This window comes from Gasterosteus aculeatus, chromosome 14, assembly GCF_964276395.1.
Source record: "Gasterosteus aculeatus chromosome 14, fGasAcu3.hap1.1, whole genome shotgun sequence".
Classification (NCBI taxonomy): domain Eukaryota; kingdom Metazoa; phylum Chordata; class Actinopteri; order Perciformes; family Gasterosteidae; genus Gasterosteus; species Gasterosteus aculeatus.
Window position 1 is genome coordinate 15,346,114 of NC_135702.1, and position 17,032 is coordinate 15,363,145.

Below are 17,032 nucleotides of genomic sequence, written 5' to 3' on the forward strand. Positions count from 1 at the left end.
AGGAACTATGATATTGGAGACCGGGAACTGCTAGCCGTCGAAGTAGCCCTGAAGGAGTGGCGGCACTGGCTGGAGGGTAAGGAACACCCATTCCTGGTTTGAACGGACCATAAAAACCTGGAGTATCTGAGGACAGCTAAGAGACTTATCCCCCGTCAAGCCAGGTGGGCCCTCTTTTTTAATAAATGTAACTTTTCCCAGTCTTATTGCCCAGGCTCTAAGAATGTGAAGCCATACTCTCTTTCCTGGCTGTTTGACCCTGTTTCCCCGCCCAGCCGCCCCTCCCACATTCTGCCCTTGTCTTGTCTAGTTGGCGCCGTCACCTGGGACATTGATATTGTACATATTTGATGGACTGTGAAGAAAAACAATACCGTTCAAATAAGTAGTCATCTGGAAATGACAATATATCTAATCGGGGCCTCATTATTCTCTCCTGACGTGTTTAAACACCCTGCGAAGTAAAACCGCTTCTTCATCAACAGGATCGTCCAGAAAAGGACGTGCCATGTTCTAGAAAACACTTTAGTCTTTAACGTAACAGAGATCTGTGCTGTGTGATTGGCTGGGCTGCTGTCAGAGGGAGGAGACTGAAAGAAAATCCAGGTTTATTGAAGAAAACCTGCTCCCGACCAGATTGTGATGTTCACAGGCTCCCAGGGCTGTGCCAGGGTAAATGCACGTAAACGTCATTTACGCACCTCTGGAATTTTGGAAATAGCGTTTACGGACCTCTAAATAGCGTTTACCCACCTCTAAGTGGCGTTTACGCACCTCAAAGTTCATGCGCCTTGTATTCCTTGAACAATCCAAAATAAACTTGGTGTAATTTTAAAACAGCTAAGACTACGTTTCCTATTGTTGAACATATAAACGCCGTAGTCTGAATCATTTTCATCTGCGCTGTATTATGGTATTGTGACCATCCAATCAGTGCCTTGCGGCTGCAGCAGCGACACCAATCAGGATCCAGGAGGTATGTAAACACATACACGTTGTGGATTAGCCCAGTGGTCCCCAACAAACCGGTTCGCACAACATCGCATTAAGACAGGGACAAACGCTATTAATAACGTGCTTTCAAATACGATGATGCAGGTAACAAGCCAGCCTTCCCGGACCCATCTGAATAGGCCTAATAAAATGAGTAATTATCCTCACGCATATTGCTGCAGATTTGGCTAATTCATTGAAAAATTGTCGACAGATTATGTGCAAGACTGTTAGACATAGCTAAGAGAAATGCTAAGTGAAATGTTTTAGTTTAGCTATAGAATCTTCCATTTTCGCAGTCAAGGTCAAATATATTAGTTTTTTACTTGATGACAGGTGAGGCTCTGCCTCCCCTGACCGCATGTCCTGCTCTCGCATAGAAAACGTGAGCGGGGAGCAAAACTGTTGCTTCACTAAATAGGGCTATATGCTTAATCAATTATTTGAAGTCATGAAAGTTGTAGAGTAGTCTGTAAGCGAAATACACTGTAAACATAGACTAGAAAACAAGTCAGTTCTCAATGTGAAAAAAATATGCTGTATAGGCTATTTATGATGACATAGGTACATGAGTGTTCCTTTAACTTATGTTGTCAGTGTAATTGACAGGCTGCTTAACTGGTGTTCTCAGCCCCACAACTCTTAAATTCAACTTATTTTTTCAGGCAGTGATAGGACAGGCAATGATGCAGAGAGCACGGGGAGAGGAGAAACACCAGGTCGAATAGAGAGAGGAGAAGCACAGAGGAGCCATGAACCCCAGAACACGTGTACTGGGGTTCATGGCTCCTCTGTGCAAGGACAGCCTTACAGAGTCGCAACGCTTTGTGTTGCGTTGCTTCGCATCGCGGTCTGTATGATCACAAAATTCCCATTTTGTTTACCCATCTCTAATTTTACCACTACAGCACTGCAGGTTCCGTTACCATGGTGACTGATCCTGAGCTTTAGTTACCTCACTTTGTGAAACAGACAAGCCAGAGTTTCCCTCATCTCAGGGTCAACAAACTGTTTCCACTAAACCCGCTTCTTGAAACAGACCCCTGGTGGCATCAGTAACTGACCTTCTTCTGTTCCTCACCTATCTCATCAACAACGCTCTGTTATCTGGCTGTTTTCCCAATTCTCTGAAGGAGGCAAGAGTCAACCCCCTCCTGAAGAAACCTACCCTCAACCCTTCTGAAGAAAACAACTACAGACCGGTCTCTCTTCTTCCCTTTTTGCCCAAAACCCTTGAACGTGCTATCTTTAATCAACTCTCCTCTTATCTCCACTGTAACAACCTCCTTGACCCCCACCAGTCAGGTTTCAAGGCAGGCCACTCCACAGAGACTGCTCTCCTTGCTGTCTCAGAGCAACTCCACACTGCTAGAGCCGCCTCTCTCTATGGTTGAATGCACTTATTGTACGTTGCTTTGGATAAAAGCGTCCGCTAAATGACATGTAATGTAATGTAACCAGAGCCCAGGGGATACTGGGAACGGCCACATTTCTAAATACAACCGCTATCCAGAAAGGCGCCACTTTGGAACATTCGCACATAGCATGTAGAAAAGTGTCAAATTTTTTAATACATTTCCAACATTTATTATCTTGAACTATAAAACGTTAATCTAACTGATATCGCTCCTTCATCAATGAGTAAAAGAGCGCCCTTTTTTCCGGGGGAGCGGCAAACTAATCCAGCTGGCTCAAATGATCCTGAACCGGAGCAGGTTCAAGTTTTACGTAATTTTATCCTGAGAATTATCCAGCTATCTCAGTTATCCACTTACGAGGAACGGGGCACTGGTCTCTGCTGTTGTTTTGCACTCGAGTCTCTGTACTGCCTCTCAGGACCTTCACACTCAATCCAAATACTTACGTCCCTAACTCACTACGTACACGATACAGTGCTGCAGTGATTGAATGGCTTATGTGTCATCTTTCTTTTCTCCTCTTAGTATGGTTGACAGGTTGCTCTAAAATGTGTGGTGAATGATTACAAAGTCAAAATAATCTTGCAGTACGGCATTTAATGAAAAATGCCTTAAATTCCAAAGTATGAAATGCTCCCCTTGGAAAAAGGTGTAAATCACCTTACTTGTTTTGTACTAAATAAAGATTTAAGACGGTCTACCTGAAAAAATGTCTTTCACACTATTGTTCTCGGCAGGTATTTAGCCTTTTTTAAAAGTTGTTGATGAAGCACACAAGAAACCACTTCAGCAGGTTGGTTTTTATTTGGTTCATAAGGTCATCGCTGTGCAAGGGACATATCTATTACAGGTTGGGTGAAGATTATGTACCGAACACAAACATTTTTAAAGGTTTTTGAACGTCTTGTCAGGAACAAAGTGACGCTGTTGACAGGAAGCCTCCTTAAGAGCTCTTCTTCTCCTCAAACATGATGTTTGCTGTGGCTCTTTTGGCTGTGGACAAAACACACACACAAATATAATAATATTTTGAGAAGAAAGATGTAATTTTGTCTCGAATAAAAATGGATTTTAGATAAAGATGATTTCCTTTTGGAAGTCTAGGTCAGTAATTCAGAATTTGCTATCTACATGCTAAACCTGGAATTACAGTTTAATGTCATCACCATGTGAAATAAATATGGTTTAAACAACTCTCGCTAGGAGAGCACAGCTAACGTCACAGCTTGGTTACATTGTAATGTGTTAAGGCCCCTGTTCAATGAAAATAAGTGTAGCTATACAGAGCTACGTAACGTAGCTAAATTAGGACGTTCTCATGATCTTATAAAATGTGTTGACCATCTCTAATAAAGAGAAGAGAATAAAAGAGATCCAGTTGTTTAAAGGAGATTTCACAACAAATTAATACTAGAGATGAGCAACAGATTATAATACATCATTAAATCACTCATGACTACATTTATTTTAATTCATGAACAAACTTTCATTTTCTAATCATTTGAATTCTGTATTTAAAAAACAGGAAAACCCCTCTATAAATAAAATAAAAAGAGTACAATTAACATTTAGAGTTTACTCAAGTAGTTTACCAACTTCAGAGCAGTTGAAAGGATTTTTGGAGAGTGGTAATAAAAAAATATATTCTGGACCAGCTGCCATAATCAAACACCAACGAGTTCTGTATCTGCCGATACCGATCATCAGTCAATTAGTACTAGCGGGAAAAAACATGGTGAAGGATTTCTTAAAGTCACATTTGTTTCCTTTTTTCCTCTTGGGCTGAACCAGTCTGTGACTTTTATGACTGGTTGCACCTCCAGAACAAGAACATTTGCAACATACACAACATGAAAAGTGCCAAAATTGAGCCCTCCGCCTGCATTTGCTTTCAACTTCAAATAGTGTCTTCAAATAAAGTATATATGGCTGATATATAATGATTTTTCTCCATTTTCTAAAAGATAAATAAAAAAAGACGTTCTTTTTCTTTGTTGATGTTCTCTTCTTCTCTACAGTAAACACTGAGAGCAAAACACTCGACTAGATCACGACTCTTTGCTGTCCTTGCGCCGAAATGGTGGAACGAGCTCTCTGAAGACACCAGGACCGCAGAGAGCCTTCACATCTTCCACCGCAAACTAAAGACACACCTCTCCAGACTCTACTTCGACTAAAGACTAACAAATTGTAGCACTTAAATTGTACTTGTAACGTCACTCATCTATAGCAAATTGTAAATTGGCTTATTTGAGGAAATTGCACTTTCTTGTTTCTAGTTCTCCTTAGTTTGTACCCTATGGTTGAATGCAGTTATTGTACGTCGCTTTGGATAAAAGTGTCCGCTAAATGACATGTAATGTAATGTAAACAATACCAACAATACTCACCCTCATCTTTGATCTTGTCAGCAGCTTCTGATGCCTTATCCTGGAGTGTCTTCACCGCATCATCAATCCTGGTTTCATTCCTCAGGAAAAAGGGTCGAATGATGCGGGTATAAATCTGGATTGATCCGTTGGAGGACATCGGAGCCATGCACCAAACCAAGAAGGCACACTGAGGAAAAAGGAAAAAGTTCTATCATGAATGTCTGCTCAAGGACCCACTGAGCTACAGCAACGCTCTGGTTATTCCTGCATTGATGAGTTAATGACTAATGTTGCAGCTGGTAATCTACTTTACATACTCAACCATAAATATGACTTAATACAAGATTAGTTTATTAGCTGAATTCAATATTTTATTAAGATTGACAATCTGCAAAGCAGCCCAACTTTTAACTACTATTGCCAAACAAATGTGTTGAAGTTTACAGCACAATATTTCCCCTAATATGTAGACTAGAATCACTGGTGAAGTACATTGAACTCTTTGGGATTCCATGCCTTCATGTGCAGAGGCACTCAACCCAAAGCTGTGGCTGCTATTTTCTGCCCTCTCCATATCAGGTTATTTGGGTCATTCATACTGGTCAGCACAGTACTAGCCACTCTGCAGGGTACCTCATAAGCCGTATCTTGTATCTACGTATACATAGAAACAACAAAGAGAGCATCTGGACAACAGAGAGATGAGAGACGCTTGTGTTGAGTCTCCAGGGACCTGTTCTTTATCCATTTTTTAGCACATGACACATTGTTTCAAAAATCCCTTTGAGTGTTAACAGGATGGGTAAATATACAAACTAGGGCAATCGATAGAAAAAAATCACTAATTAATTGCACAATTTGAAATTCATTGATTGCGATTATTGAACATTTTGGATTCAATGTTGTTGTTAATGAATGTAAGATGTAAATCTTACGAGTAATCACTTTAGAAAGCGTGTATTTAAGACACTGTGGTCGAATTGTTTATGTTATTTTAAAACACAAAACTACACACATTTGATCATCTTGGAGGCAGAATTCCACCATGTGGAACATGTTGAACTAGCACCTCTTCCTGCTGTGTGTGTGTGTGTGTGTCTCTCCATCATTGGACGGCTGTGTTTAGTCACACCGTGGTGGTCCTCTGCAGACTGTGTGCCGCGCAGGGTAACGTTAGGCTAGCTTAGCATAGCTCACCCCCCTTCTGTTTGACATGTGGAGCAATTCCTCTGCAAAGTTCTCTGCTGTATCTTGTGCCTCTGTTTGTTTTACTTCAAATGCAATTTTGTTTACTTCCGGAAGAGTGAAAGTAAACAAAGTTGCGTTAACTGCGTTCAAATATTTAACGCATTAACCATGGCCACATTAATTGCATAAATGAACGTGTTCATGGTGACGGCCATAATACAAACACATGACAAGCTAGAAATAAGTAAGAAATAAAGAGGAATTCATAGCAAGAGGCTGCTGATACTCATACTGAGGGGTGAATTGGGTGGAGTACTGCTTAGTCATACAGTGTGGTACATTCACTCCATCTGGAGTTAGGTCCAGGTCCAAACAGAAACTCATTTAATAAACCTCAAGTCTCTTTACAAGATGAAGAGCCAATTGGTGAAAAGGCCTCGTAGTCTGAAAGTAATCCTCCTGTCAACACATACCAGAGGACATATTATTCAGGTAAAGACTTGTGCCACATTTGCTCACAGATTACCATGGATCATGGTTCTATCTGTACCCTGGTCCTGCCATCGCCCTGCTTACACCTGTTGCTGCTATTACTATCATCAGGCATGAAAACGGGTCAAGGGTGAAAAAGGTGAGAAGGATATTACCCCTCTCGGGTAGGGGTTTTCAACTGGTTTTGTCCCAGCGATTTCTTCGAGTCATTTGTTGACGGGGGGGTAAGATAAATTCACCTCCCGACCGTGTCTTCGGGTCAATGATTCGTTCATCGTAGTTTGAAGTCAAATGTGTAACAGGTTGGCAGGTCTGCTTATTGATAGAACGGTGGACCACTTTACCTTCTGCCTCGTCAGTCCCCTCACCTCAAAATCTACCTCCTCAAAAACGGTAGCGTTAGCTAATCGTTTTCCACCGGAGCTTTAGCTAGCTGGCCAACGTCGCGTTCTCTCCTGCTGTGTTAAATGGCTCAATTCATCAAGCTGTAGCTAACGTTAGCTAAGTCTATGTCAACAAAGCTCCTGGGTAACTTAACTTGGATATAACTCAGAAAATATTAAAACCATCACTCACCCTGTTCGCAATTCACTGAATCTCACGATCCCTTCTGACACGCGCACCTGTTCGCAGTTCACTATATATGAATACCCCCCCCCCAAAAAAAATTCATCGAATCTACACGATTGACGTAGGTCACCTGTTTTGGTTTCAAAACGGCAAATTTCGCCAAAAGGTGAGGGATTTTCATGCCTGTATCATGCTATTATTATTGGTAACATTAGCATTACTGTCATGATAAACTAATGTTACAGGCTTCTTTCCTGAATTTTTTGTTGTGCTTTCTCTCCCCTGCAGGTTTCTGTGGCTGGTGGTTATACCTGATGGTTGAATTTGTTAGTTGGGTTCAGGCATGATGAATGACATGAGGTTAAGAATATCCCGGTAAATAAATCCCAGGCAGTTTAGGGCCAATCAGAGGTCATACTGTCACCAAGTAAAGAATATGCCTGGGACAGGACGCACACTGCAGCTTCTGGCTCACTGGTAAGATATCAAGTCAGCTTATTCTTAGTTTTATGAAGGAATCAACTTTTCAACACAAAACATTGATTTTAAAAATTAAGCAAGCACAACAGAGACGGCTGGATTACCTTTCCGATGTAGTAGAATGGGAACCAGGAGAGGAAGAGATCAGCAAAAAACTCTGCCACACTGAAGAGTCCATAAACCACCCAGTAAGTCAGCCATTTAGTATCGTCATCCTTGGTAGCACTTTCAATGGCCTTAATCCTGGAAGAGAAAAGATATATAAAGTTAACATTACTCCTCTGTTCATTTTCCTGTCTGTTTTTCTCTCGCATTCCAGTCTCTCTCTAAAGTCATCAAAATGACCTGAATGGCAGAGTAGTCGGTTGGTGTCCTGACATCACTCATACGCTCATACGTCGCCTCTAACCCAAAGCGTCACTTTACGCTGGTTCACACCAAAAGCAAAGCGAATCATTTGAGCGGGTAAATTCCATGCATGCATGCAAAGGTTGCAAACGACTCAATTCTTCAACGAGCGGTACGAATGAGCCAAATAAACCAACCACGAAGGTGTTTGTGGTTCCGACGTTTGTGTAATTTCTAAAACAGTGGAAATAGTAACTGTCCACGCACCCTTTACGGTGAGAATAACAACCAGTTAAAGCGTTTTGGTTTGAACGCAGCATTTAGAGAGAGCAAGCCATGGATAAAAATGGCTAAAAGGTCAAACACCAAAACACAATCAGCAACTTTCACAATCATGAAACATAAAAAATTGTACACGTATGGAGCGGGACGTGTTGCTTGGCCTCCCCAAAAATCTCACTGTTTATTCAAAAGGGAAATGATGTTGAACATTTTTACTGTCCACATACAGTACTCAGTGGGGCCCCGGTAATACACCAGCCCAGTTTGACATACATGTATTGAGCGGCATGGACAAGTCTCACAGCGGTTCCTCAAATAGTCACTAGTTTCATGTACTATTTGTTTTTTTTTTTGTGTCCCTCTGCACTACTTTTTTATTTGGGATGCCGTTTTGTTTGGACTTTAAGTCTCATTTAAGCAACAAAACCATCATCAGTTGGGTTTGATAAAAAACCCAACATAATCACATTTATGAACAGTTGACGTGAACAACACTGGTCTTCTTGTTGAAAGTCATGTTTGTTCCACATACCAAAAATCATCTTTATGGATATTTTAAAATACGTCACCCGCTCTAACTGTTGCTCAGTCATGTGGATGGATTTAATCTGTGTATCCACCACCAACGAGGCCCCTTATTGTCTTTCTATTAACATTATTAAGCTGTTCATTTGACCTTGACGTTTGTTTGCAGTAGAAATCTTTCTCAAAAGTATTTCTTCTCAGTATAAAGGTGTGTTTGTTTCAGTCACACACATCCTGCTGTTTTCCTAGAGCAGCTTTAAAAGTCCAACAACCAATGCTGACAAACACCAACATACTGGGAGGAAATGTTGGTCATCAAGGTGCTAATGTAGCTACGTCTCCGCTGCCCTCCACATTTTGGATAATTTATTTATATATATATATATATATATATATATATATATATATATATATATATATATATATAAATAAAATCATTTTTTTATATTGATTTCCCCTTTTCTTTTTTGCTTGCAAATAAAAAAGAAAGTGAGTTGTTGGCACTAGTGGCACTAGTACACAACACAGAGACAAATAATTTAAACGGTTTCCATCGATGATGTTTGAGTGTGCGCGCGTGCGCATGTGTGTGTTGGGCGCGGTTGCTGCTCAGGCGCCTCCTTTGCTCTAAGAATAATACACTCACGATATGTAGGCTGGATAAAGGAACCCGATGAGGTTACACAGGAGGGACGCTCCGTAGCCGACGACCAAGTACACTGCAATGATCCCGACGACAGCTGCAGAGAAAGCACACCGCAGATGTTACGTCACTGCTTCTTACCACAGCCTCTCCCGTCACTGCTCCACTCACCCAGGGCTTCATAGCACAGGCCCTCCCGTCTGTGCCCCACACAGCCCGGGCTTCTTACCACAGCCTCTCCCGTCTCTGCCCCACTCACCCCGGGCTTCTTACCACAGCCTCTCCGGTCACTGCTCCACACAGCCCGGGCTTCGCAGCCTCCCCCGTGTCTGGCTACAGGATGACAGGAGGCAGCGCCCCGCCATGCGCTGTCCTCGTCCCTCCCCTGTCTGTCCCCCCTGCTACTATCGCACTTACCAAGAGCGATGTACGTCCTGCTCACTCCGGTCTTGGTCTCGATTTTTTCGAGAATGTCCGTCATGAGGTTCTTCTGACGAAGGAACTTTTCGAACCTTTCCCTCAGTCCCTGCGCCATGGCTGCACTTCCTGCTTCTAAGACGCTGGTCAAACTGTGACAACGTTGCAACCTGAACACATCTCCGCTCTCAGGGCGTTCAAGTCAGACAGAGCGGAAGTACAATGTAGCCTCCGACCGCAAACATCAAAATAAAAGCACCAGCTCCATTTTATTCTCGACATTTATTTTTTTATTTAACCTTTATTTAACCAGGTAAAAGTCCCATTGAGATCGAGATCTCATTTTCAAGGGCGACCTGGCCAAGAAAGCAGCAGCCATAAAATTAAAATACATTAAAATAGTGTATTTTAACAGCCATAAAATACATATACATGACATGAGTAAAACCAAAATACAAATTAAGTTAAAAACTAAAATACAAAGATAATATGGTCAAAAGCAGAGGCACCGTTCAATAGATTTTTGTTGTCTGTCCATTTGGAGACGTCGGAAAACATTAAAAGATACAAGTTGAGGCAATTTCAGTTCAGCCTGGAGATTGTTCTATGTTGATGGGGCGGCAAAACTGAATGCTTTTTCCCCCAATTCAGTCCGCACTCGTGGAATGTACAAGCAGTAAATGTCGCTGGACCTTAAAGCGTACCGGTTTTCTGCTCCACGGAGGAGTGAACATAGACATTGTAGTCAAACCGATCTTAATATTGTTTTTTTGTCCCACATCTGGCAATTAATAAGCTTAATAGGGTTATTGATCTAGGAATAGATGGGTACAACTGTTAGACTGGTGTCACTTAATGTTAATGGATTGAATACCCCCAAGAAGAGGGATGGGGTTATGACAAAACTGAAGAAGGATAGAGCCCAAATTATATATCTGCAGCAGACTCACCTTAACAAAGTAGAACATGACAAGCTAAAGAGATATGTTTATAGAAATCTGTACAGTAGTTCGTTTAAGGGAGGCCCCAGGAGAGGTGTGACGATTCTCAAACCGAATCTACTACAGTCTAGCCTCCTCTGCTAGCTGGAGCCTGGCCCGCTTCAACCTGACCTATTGGTTCATGTTTCATCCACTTAATTCCTTTCTGGCTTTTCGGTTCACAATCATTTCTATTTTCTGGATCATATCAGCTCATACAACCTGCCTTTCTAGCAGGTACCCACAGGAGACTACCATCAACGGTGTAGGTACATTGGACTTTAGTTTATCAACCGGTGACATTTCATCCTAATGGTTTACAGATTTTTGGACTTCCTACTTGGTGTGTAACAAAGCTTTGTACTCTTACATGTTATTGCAGCAGTTTCACAGCTCCTCCTCTTTCATTTTGACCAAACCGTCAATGAAAGATAACCATATGCAACATTTTAGCACTGTCCTCAGATGTTTTTTAATCATTCTCATGTTGTTCATCTCTGGAAATGTTCACCCAAACACAGGACCAGAGGAACATTAATTCCCTCTGCTCCCTTTTAAGGCAAAGTAGGCTAAATTATAATACATTTTATTTATGTAGTGCTTTACATGGTAGGCTACTCAAAGACACGTTACAGTAAAACCTACACATTTAGCATATAAACACAGATACGCCAACAAAACCAACAGATAAAAAAATCATATTTAAAGCAATTAAAACAGTCTACAACTTTCCTAGTAAGTAGATATCATATAGAGATGGTGTTGTGGTAAAAAGAACGTCTCAGCTGAGGAGCCGCTGGTCTCAGCAACCAACAGGCCCCAGGTCAGTCCTTTTGACCATCCCTAGTGCCCGTCTGTTGTCTCCACCAGCGAACTCGAGAACAATGGTTCCTACAGGTATTTATAACAATGCTAAAAGGTGTGAAAGTTAGTGTCCACACCTCTGGGAGTGGTCTTCTGGTGAGTTCAATGTAACTCGGATTTTGAATGGCCCTTAGTCAATATCAGTTGCAAGTATTACATGCATGCATTCCAGTTGATTACATTACATCAAATACAATCATAACTGCATTGGTATTATTCTATTACAGTTGCAGAATTACAGTGGTTTTCCAATATTGTCATTACTTTATAGATTACATAGTTTCAGAATCATGGCTCTATTCTGGTGTACACTATATGCATTTTTATTAATTTTATGAACCGGGTCGTCAATTTATTTCTAATATCCTACAGAACCAAACAACACAGGCAATCAGGAAAGCTAAAATCTGTTGTTTCAAAGAAGAATTTTCAGCCAGTAGCTCTTTAAAGGAGCTCTGAACCGAATTGCTACAGGCATAATTCCATTTTGCTCTGTCTGGCCAAAGTCATAGAGAAAGTGGTACATAAACCACTAATTGACTAAAATCATATCTTGTCTGACCAGGGCCCTGTTGATAAAATGTCCCATTATCCAGCTCAAATTAACGAGATGATTGACATCTGGCTATCTCAGTTCCTCAAAGGCTGATCCGCGCTAACTAATCAAGCCGGCTCAAATGAACCTGCGCTGGAGCAGGTTGAAGTTTTTCGATGTGTTGCTATGGTGATTTAGCCAAACCTGCTTCGGGGAACCCAAAAGCCTAATCTACGGGCTCTTATCCTGAAAATTATCCGGTAATTCAGTTAGCCGCGTACAAGCAACATGAAGAAAGTAATGGAAATACTTCTTTGAATTTTATTTGCTTGTGTATTTACTTAATGTGATAAAGAATGGTGTTAAATGATAAATTACTATTGTGGAAAGCCTTTGATTCTTTTTGTTTAAGGTTATCAACCTATTCTGACCAGGGCATCTCGACTACAAGGCCATCAGACATCCAGGCAACCTGAAATCTGTATCTTTTCTTTCAACCAAGCTAGTCTGCTAAATGTGTTTATTCTAGTGTTTTAAGTTAATTTGATTGCTTTAGCTCTTGCCGTTTTTACTGCCAGTTCTCTCTGTTTGAAGTTAACTTGATTGCTAGTTTGCTCTAGCTCTTGCCGTTTCTTTTGTGCCAGTTGTTGTTGTTGTTGTAGACTCTGCTATTAAGTTAACTGCTTGTGTGCTCTCCTAACTTTGCTAGGTTTGACCCGATCTAACTCTGTTTTGACTTCCACTAACGAGGGAGTATTTAACTAGAGGTTGAGTGAAGCGTTAGCTTCAGCCTTTGCATAGCCTCGCCGTATGAAGACGAGCTGAAGTAAGGCTAGGGAGTCTTTTGTGGGAGTCAAGACGAGCTGAACAATGACGAGGGAGTCTTTCGTGGGAGTCAAGACGGGCTGAACAATGACGAGGGAGTCTTTCGTGGGAGTCAAGAGGAGCTGAACAAAGGCTTTGGGGCGGCTGAATGTAAGTGTTTATTCAACACGTGTCTTGATTAATGTTTTAATTGACAAAATATGGCCATCTTTATTTTCCTTATGACATTATTTTATAACATCCTCAACATGTTTGTCATGTGAACTAAAGCTTTTCAGGAGCCACAAAATCCTGAAAATCAAAGGCCACAAGATTCACCTCCAGGTACCTGCAAGTTGACTTAAATATTTAAAAAAAAATTCAATTCTGTCTAATTTTACATAAATGTAGGATTTGTTTTGAATGACAAGTTGTGTTACAACAGCTTTTAGCTTTTATTTGGAGTCAGTTGTAGCCTACTTATAGCAGATAGAGGAGTCGTGCAGGTTGCGGGGATCAGGTAAAATAAAACAATGGTTTAAAGTTACATCTGTCTATTTAAGCTGTCCAGGTACCTCCAATAAAATCCAATTCATGGACCCTGCTAAGGCCACAAAATAATGGGAGCTTCCACGAGACGCCTGCATCAAGAGTTGGTGACAGTAAGAGAATTTGTTGTATATCTCACATTGTGACTAAAATGTTAACAAAAACATGTAGAGACGGATAATTCAACTTTTAATGCACTTGGATATATAAATATATATAGAAAAATATAAATAACAGTTATAAGAATCCAAACAGTGGTCAAAATGTTTTGTATTCTGTCAGCAATGCACTCTTGTTAATTCTGATTTATCTCTGTCCTGTTAACATAAGCTGTCCAGTTCCCCCAGAAACAAGGACATTCATTCACCCGAAGGCCACAAGACAGTTCACAAAGTGGCATCTGCAGCAAGACACCTGCAAGAGCTGACTGTAAGAGAGTTGCAATGTGTTAAATAATTCAGTTACATTTTCTGTTTCAACGTGATTTCAAAGGATTTTCTTTTCCTAATGAACATGTCTTTGTTTAAGTCACTGAAGTGATAAACGTAACCTAACTCTACACTGTAAATATGCAAATGACTGGCAGTAGATGCTGAACTTACCGTAACTCAGTATTTATGTTTGGCTAAAAGCGTTTTTTTTCATCCATGGCCTCAGCCTGTGCCATCCTGGAGTTATGAGGCCCTATTTGAAACTACAACCTGTAAGTGCTAGAGCATTTATGTAATTTTGAGTTTATACTGAATGTATTTATTAGTGGTGGTACATCGCTGTTTAAAAAAGAAAACATTTGTTTGGGAGGAAAGGGGACAAAAAGGGGGGGAGGGGACACCTCCCTCATCTTTTTAAAAATGAACACATTTGGTTCAATGGTCAATTTACACACACCTTTGTGTAAAGCATATACAAACGTTGTCATTATCAAATATACACTTGAATGGACATAAAACATTTAGGTGTGAAAACAACCTAAATCCCTAAAACACAGAGTTGAACTCTCCTTTATATGAAATGGCTTCATTCTGTTATAGGAATGAGAACCAAATTATGTAATTCATCACCTAAAAACCCCCAAAGTCATCAACTTTTAATTCTTGTGGATGTCATATTTTACATATTTCTTTTTCAGCATTAATGCGGGACATGCTCACCAAGCAGGAGATGATTCTCGAGCAGCAAACGCACATCCTAAAAATTCTACATGCCAGAAAACTCTCAATTTGAAATGGATGAGGGTCTCCTGCCAGTAAGGGACCAGCATGGCCTCAAATCTTGAAAGCCAACTTCAGGAATCTGACTTTCAATCAAAACTGGCGTATGAGTGAATGAGGGTTTTTTTCTGACAAGAGGCACACATATACATAATCTTTTCTTTCTTTAGATAAACCACCTCAGCCTGATCGGCGGAAGTGGATGTAAAGGATACAGTGTGGCGGCCAATGACAATATCAAACACCGTCGCACGGAGACCAATTGGAGAGGAGTAAATGGGAAAATATTCATGGCTTCCCTACAACTGAAGAAGGCTGTAATCGGTAAATGCTCCTCATAGTTCAAATAGAATTTCACCTCATTCTATTTGTTTGTACCAACAGAAACTTTAATGTGTTTGGAAACTTTTTTTCCCACATCAGCTGCTGTAAGAAAGAACCCACTGACTTCGAGGGCTTCTGAACGTGAGGTGGAAATGTTTATGAAGAGCTGGCTACGGCTGCAGCGGATCGAGAAGGGGGCAGAAGACGGCGAGCCAAAGTCCTTGTAGCTCCATGAACAACGTTGATTAATGCAATAAAATATTACAAATTCAAGAGTGTAAAATATATTATAATAGACTGCAAAATCTGAATCAATGTTGGATTAAACTTTGTAATATAAAAGATTCTCTGTTCCTCAATGGGTTTTTGTTTTTTCTTTAGTCTGCCTTTGTGAAAAGGTAAAACATGATACTGGGTATTTCTATATTTTCTTTATATTTTAAAACACAATATTTTAGCATTTAAAAACTGCAGCTCAGCAAAATTGTATTATTAATTGACAGAAAAAACAAGTATCACGTTTCAGCTTGTAAGAAACATAATGAAAAATGCAAAATTAACCTGTGGAATAAAAGTGGATTGGTGTTTAAGTCTCCATGGCAACAAGACAACCCATCATGCAGTACATAGGCCAGGTCTGGGCCTGGATATCAGGATCTCAGTATTTGTGCCAGAGCTGGGCCAGCTTAGTTTAAGGTTGCGATGTTGCAGTATGTGGGCCAGAACTGGGCCGCAGTATTTTACAGTATGTTTAAAAGCAGCCAGCCCACTTATGTTTCATCTGTCAGTCATGCTGTATATTGGCCAGTTTCGGGCCGAGGATCCGTGCGTATACTGGGCCAGAAGAAACGCAATCATGTGGCCCAACAATGGGACGGATGATTTTTGCTATCTGGGATCTTCCACTGCAAACTAAAGACACACCTCTTCAGATTCAACCTCGACTAAAAGACTAATTGTAGCACTTCAACTGTACTTATAATGCCACTTATAGCAAATTGTAAATTGGCTTTTTTGATGAAATTGAACTTTCTTGTTTCTTGAGTTTTTATCCCTCTGGTTGAATGCACTTATTGTCGCTTTGGATAAAAGCGTCAGCTAAATAACAATTAATGAAAGGTGTGCCTCAAGGCTCCATCTTAGGCCCTATTTTGTTCTCCATTTATATTGATGATGTAGCGAAAGCTGCTGAAAAGTACTCTATTCATCTGATGCTGATAACACTGTCACAACCTGGCTCTTTGGGCCATGACAGGATTGGAGCTGCACTGTTTCAAGAGGTTTAACATCTTCTTTATTTAACATAAGACAACGAAAAATCAACAAACATTACAGATGGGATGTGAACGTCAGTATTATCAGTAGTGTAGGATGTGCATGAGGGTAGAGTGTAAAAGATGGGTGTTGTCAAGGGCATCTAACCAAAAGGAAATGGAGGATTCAACACGGCGGCTGCCCTACCACAACCCGTCCTTGACCCTCTAGCAGAACTACGACCAGCCATTATAAAGCAGTTTACAGTTGTTAATGTTGTGTCAAAGGGTACAGCATTTAAACATGTTCTTGCACAAGTTTCCTGGCTTCATCCCCACCCGGACAGACATTTTTATGGAAAGCCAATAGAAGTTTGGGGCTTGCAGGGAACAGATACGTCATACCCAGCATCATTTCTGCCAGTTGAGCGCATTGCTAGAAGATGTGTGGTTAATACATCCTCTGTGCATTTAAATAAGACCAAAGAAAAGGTCACTGTAGTCCTGCCACTATGCACTGTAGTTGAGCTCTAGGAGACTGTGATCTCTGCAGACCCCTCATTCTGATTCAAATGTTGTTTGCATGGAATGCTCATTTTACCTTGATTAAAACTCATTTTTTAAAGTTATTTTGTGTATCTTTTTTACATAACATTTGCCATTGCTAATGACGTAAACAGTAATCTAGCATATTTTAATTAAATAAATCAATTCAAGCTAAAATGTAAGAGTCTATAATTAGGCTACTGAGCCTGATCTATTTGTACCAGAGATTTTCTTACCT

General features: G+C 40.6%; 1 protein-coding gene across 1 annotated transcript; it reads right to left on the reverse strand.

Annotated features, from left to right (window-relative positions):
- Positions 1 to 3,196: 3,196 nt before the first annotated feature.
- On the reverse strand, positions 3,197 to 9,995 carry reep5 (receptor accessory protein 5). Its single transcript, XM_040198085.2, has 5 exons — positions 9,729 to 9,995; positions 9,315 to 9,408; positions 7,618 to 7,756; positions 4,802 to 4,970; positions 3,197 to 3,404 (listed from the first exon to the last, which is right to left on the reverse strand). Exons 1-5 carry the CDS (start codon positions 9,844 to 9,846, stop codon positions 3,355 to 3,357), a joined length of 570 nt encoding a protein of 189 aa, XP_040054019.1. The 5' UTR covers positions 9,847 to 9,995; the 3' UTR covers positions 3,197 to 3,354.
- Between the last annotated feature and the right edge of the window lie 7,037 nt (positions 9,996 to 17,032).

Coding starts and splice junctions, on each gene's coding strand:
- reep5 (XM_040198085.2), bottom strand. CDS start 9,846: ATGGCGCAGGGACTGAGGGAAAGGTTCGAAAAGTTCCTTCGTCAGAAG. Junction 4,971..7,617: donor CATTCTACTACATCGGAAAG/GTAATCCAGCCG, acceptor CTTTTTCCTCAG/TGTGCCTTCTTGGTTTGGTG. Junction 3,405..4,801: donor TGACAAGATCAAAGATGAGG/GTGAGTATTGTT, acceptor TTTTGTCCACAG/CCAAAAGAGCCACAGCAAAC.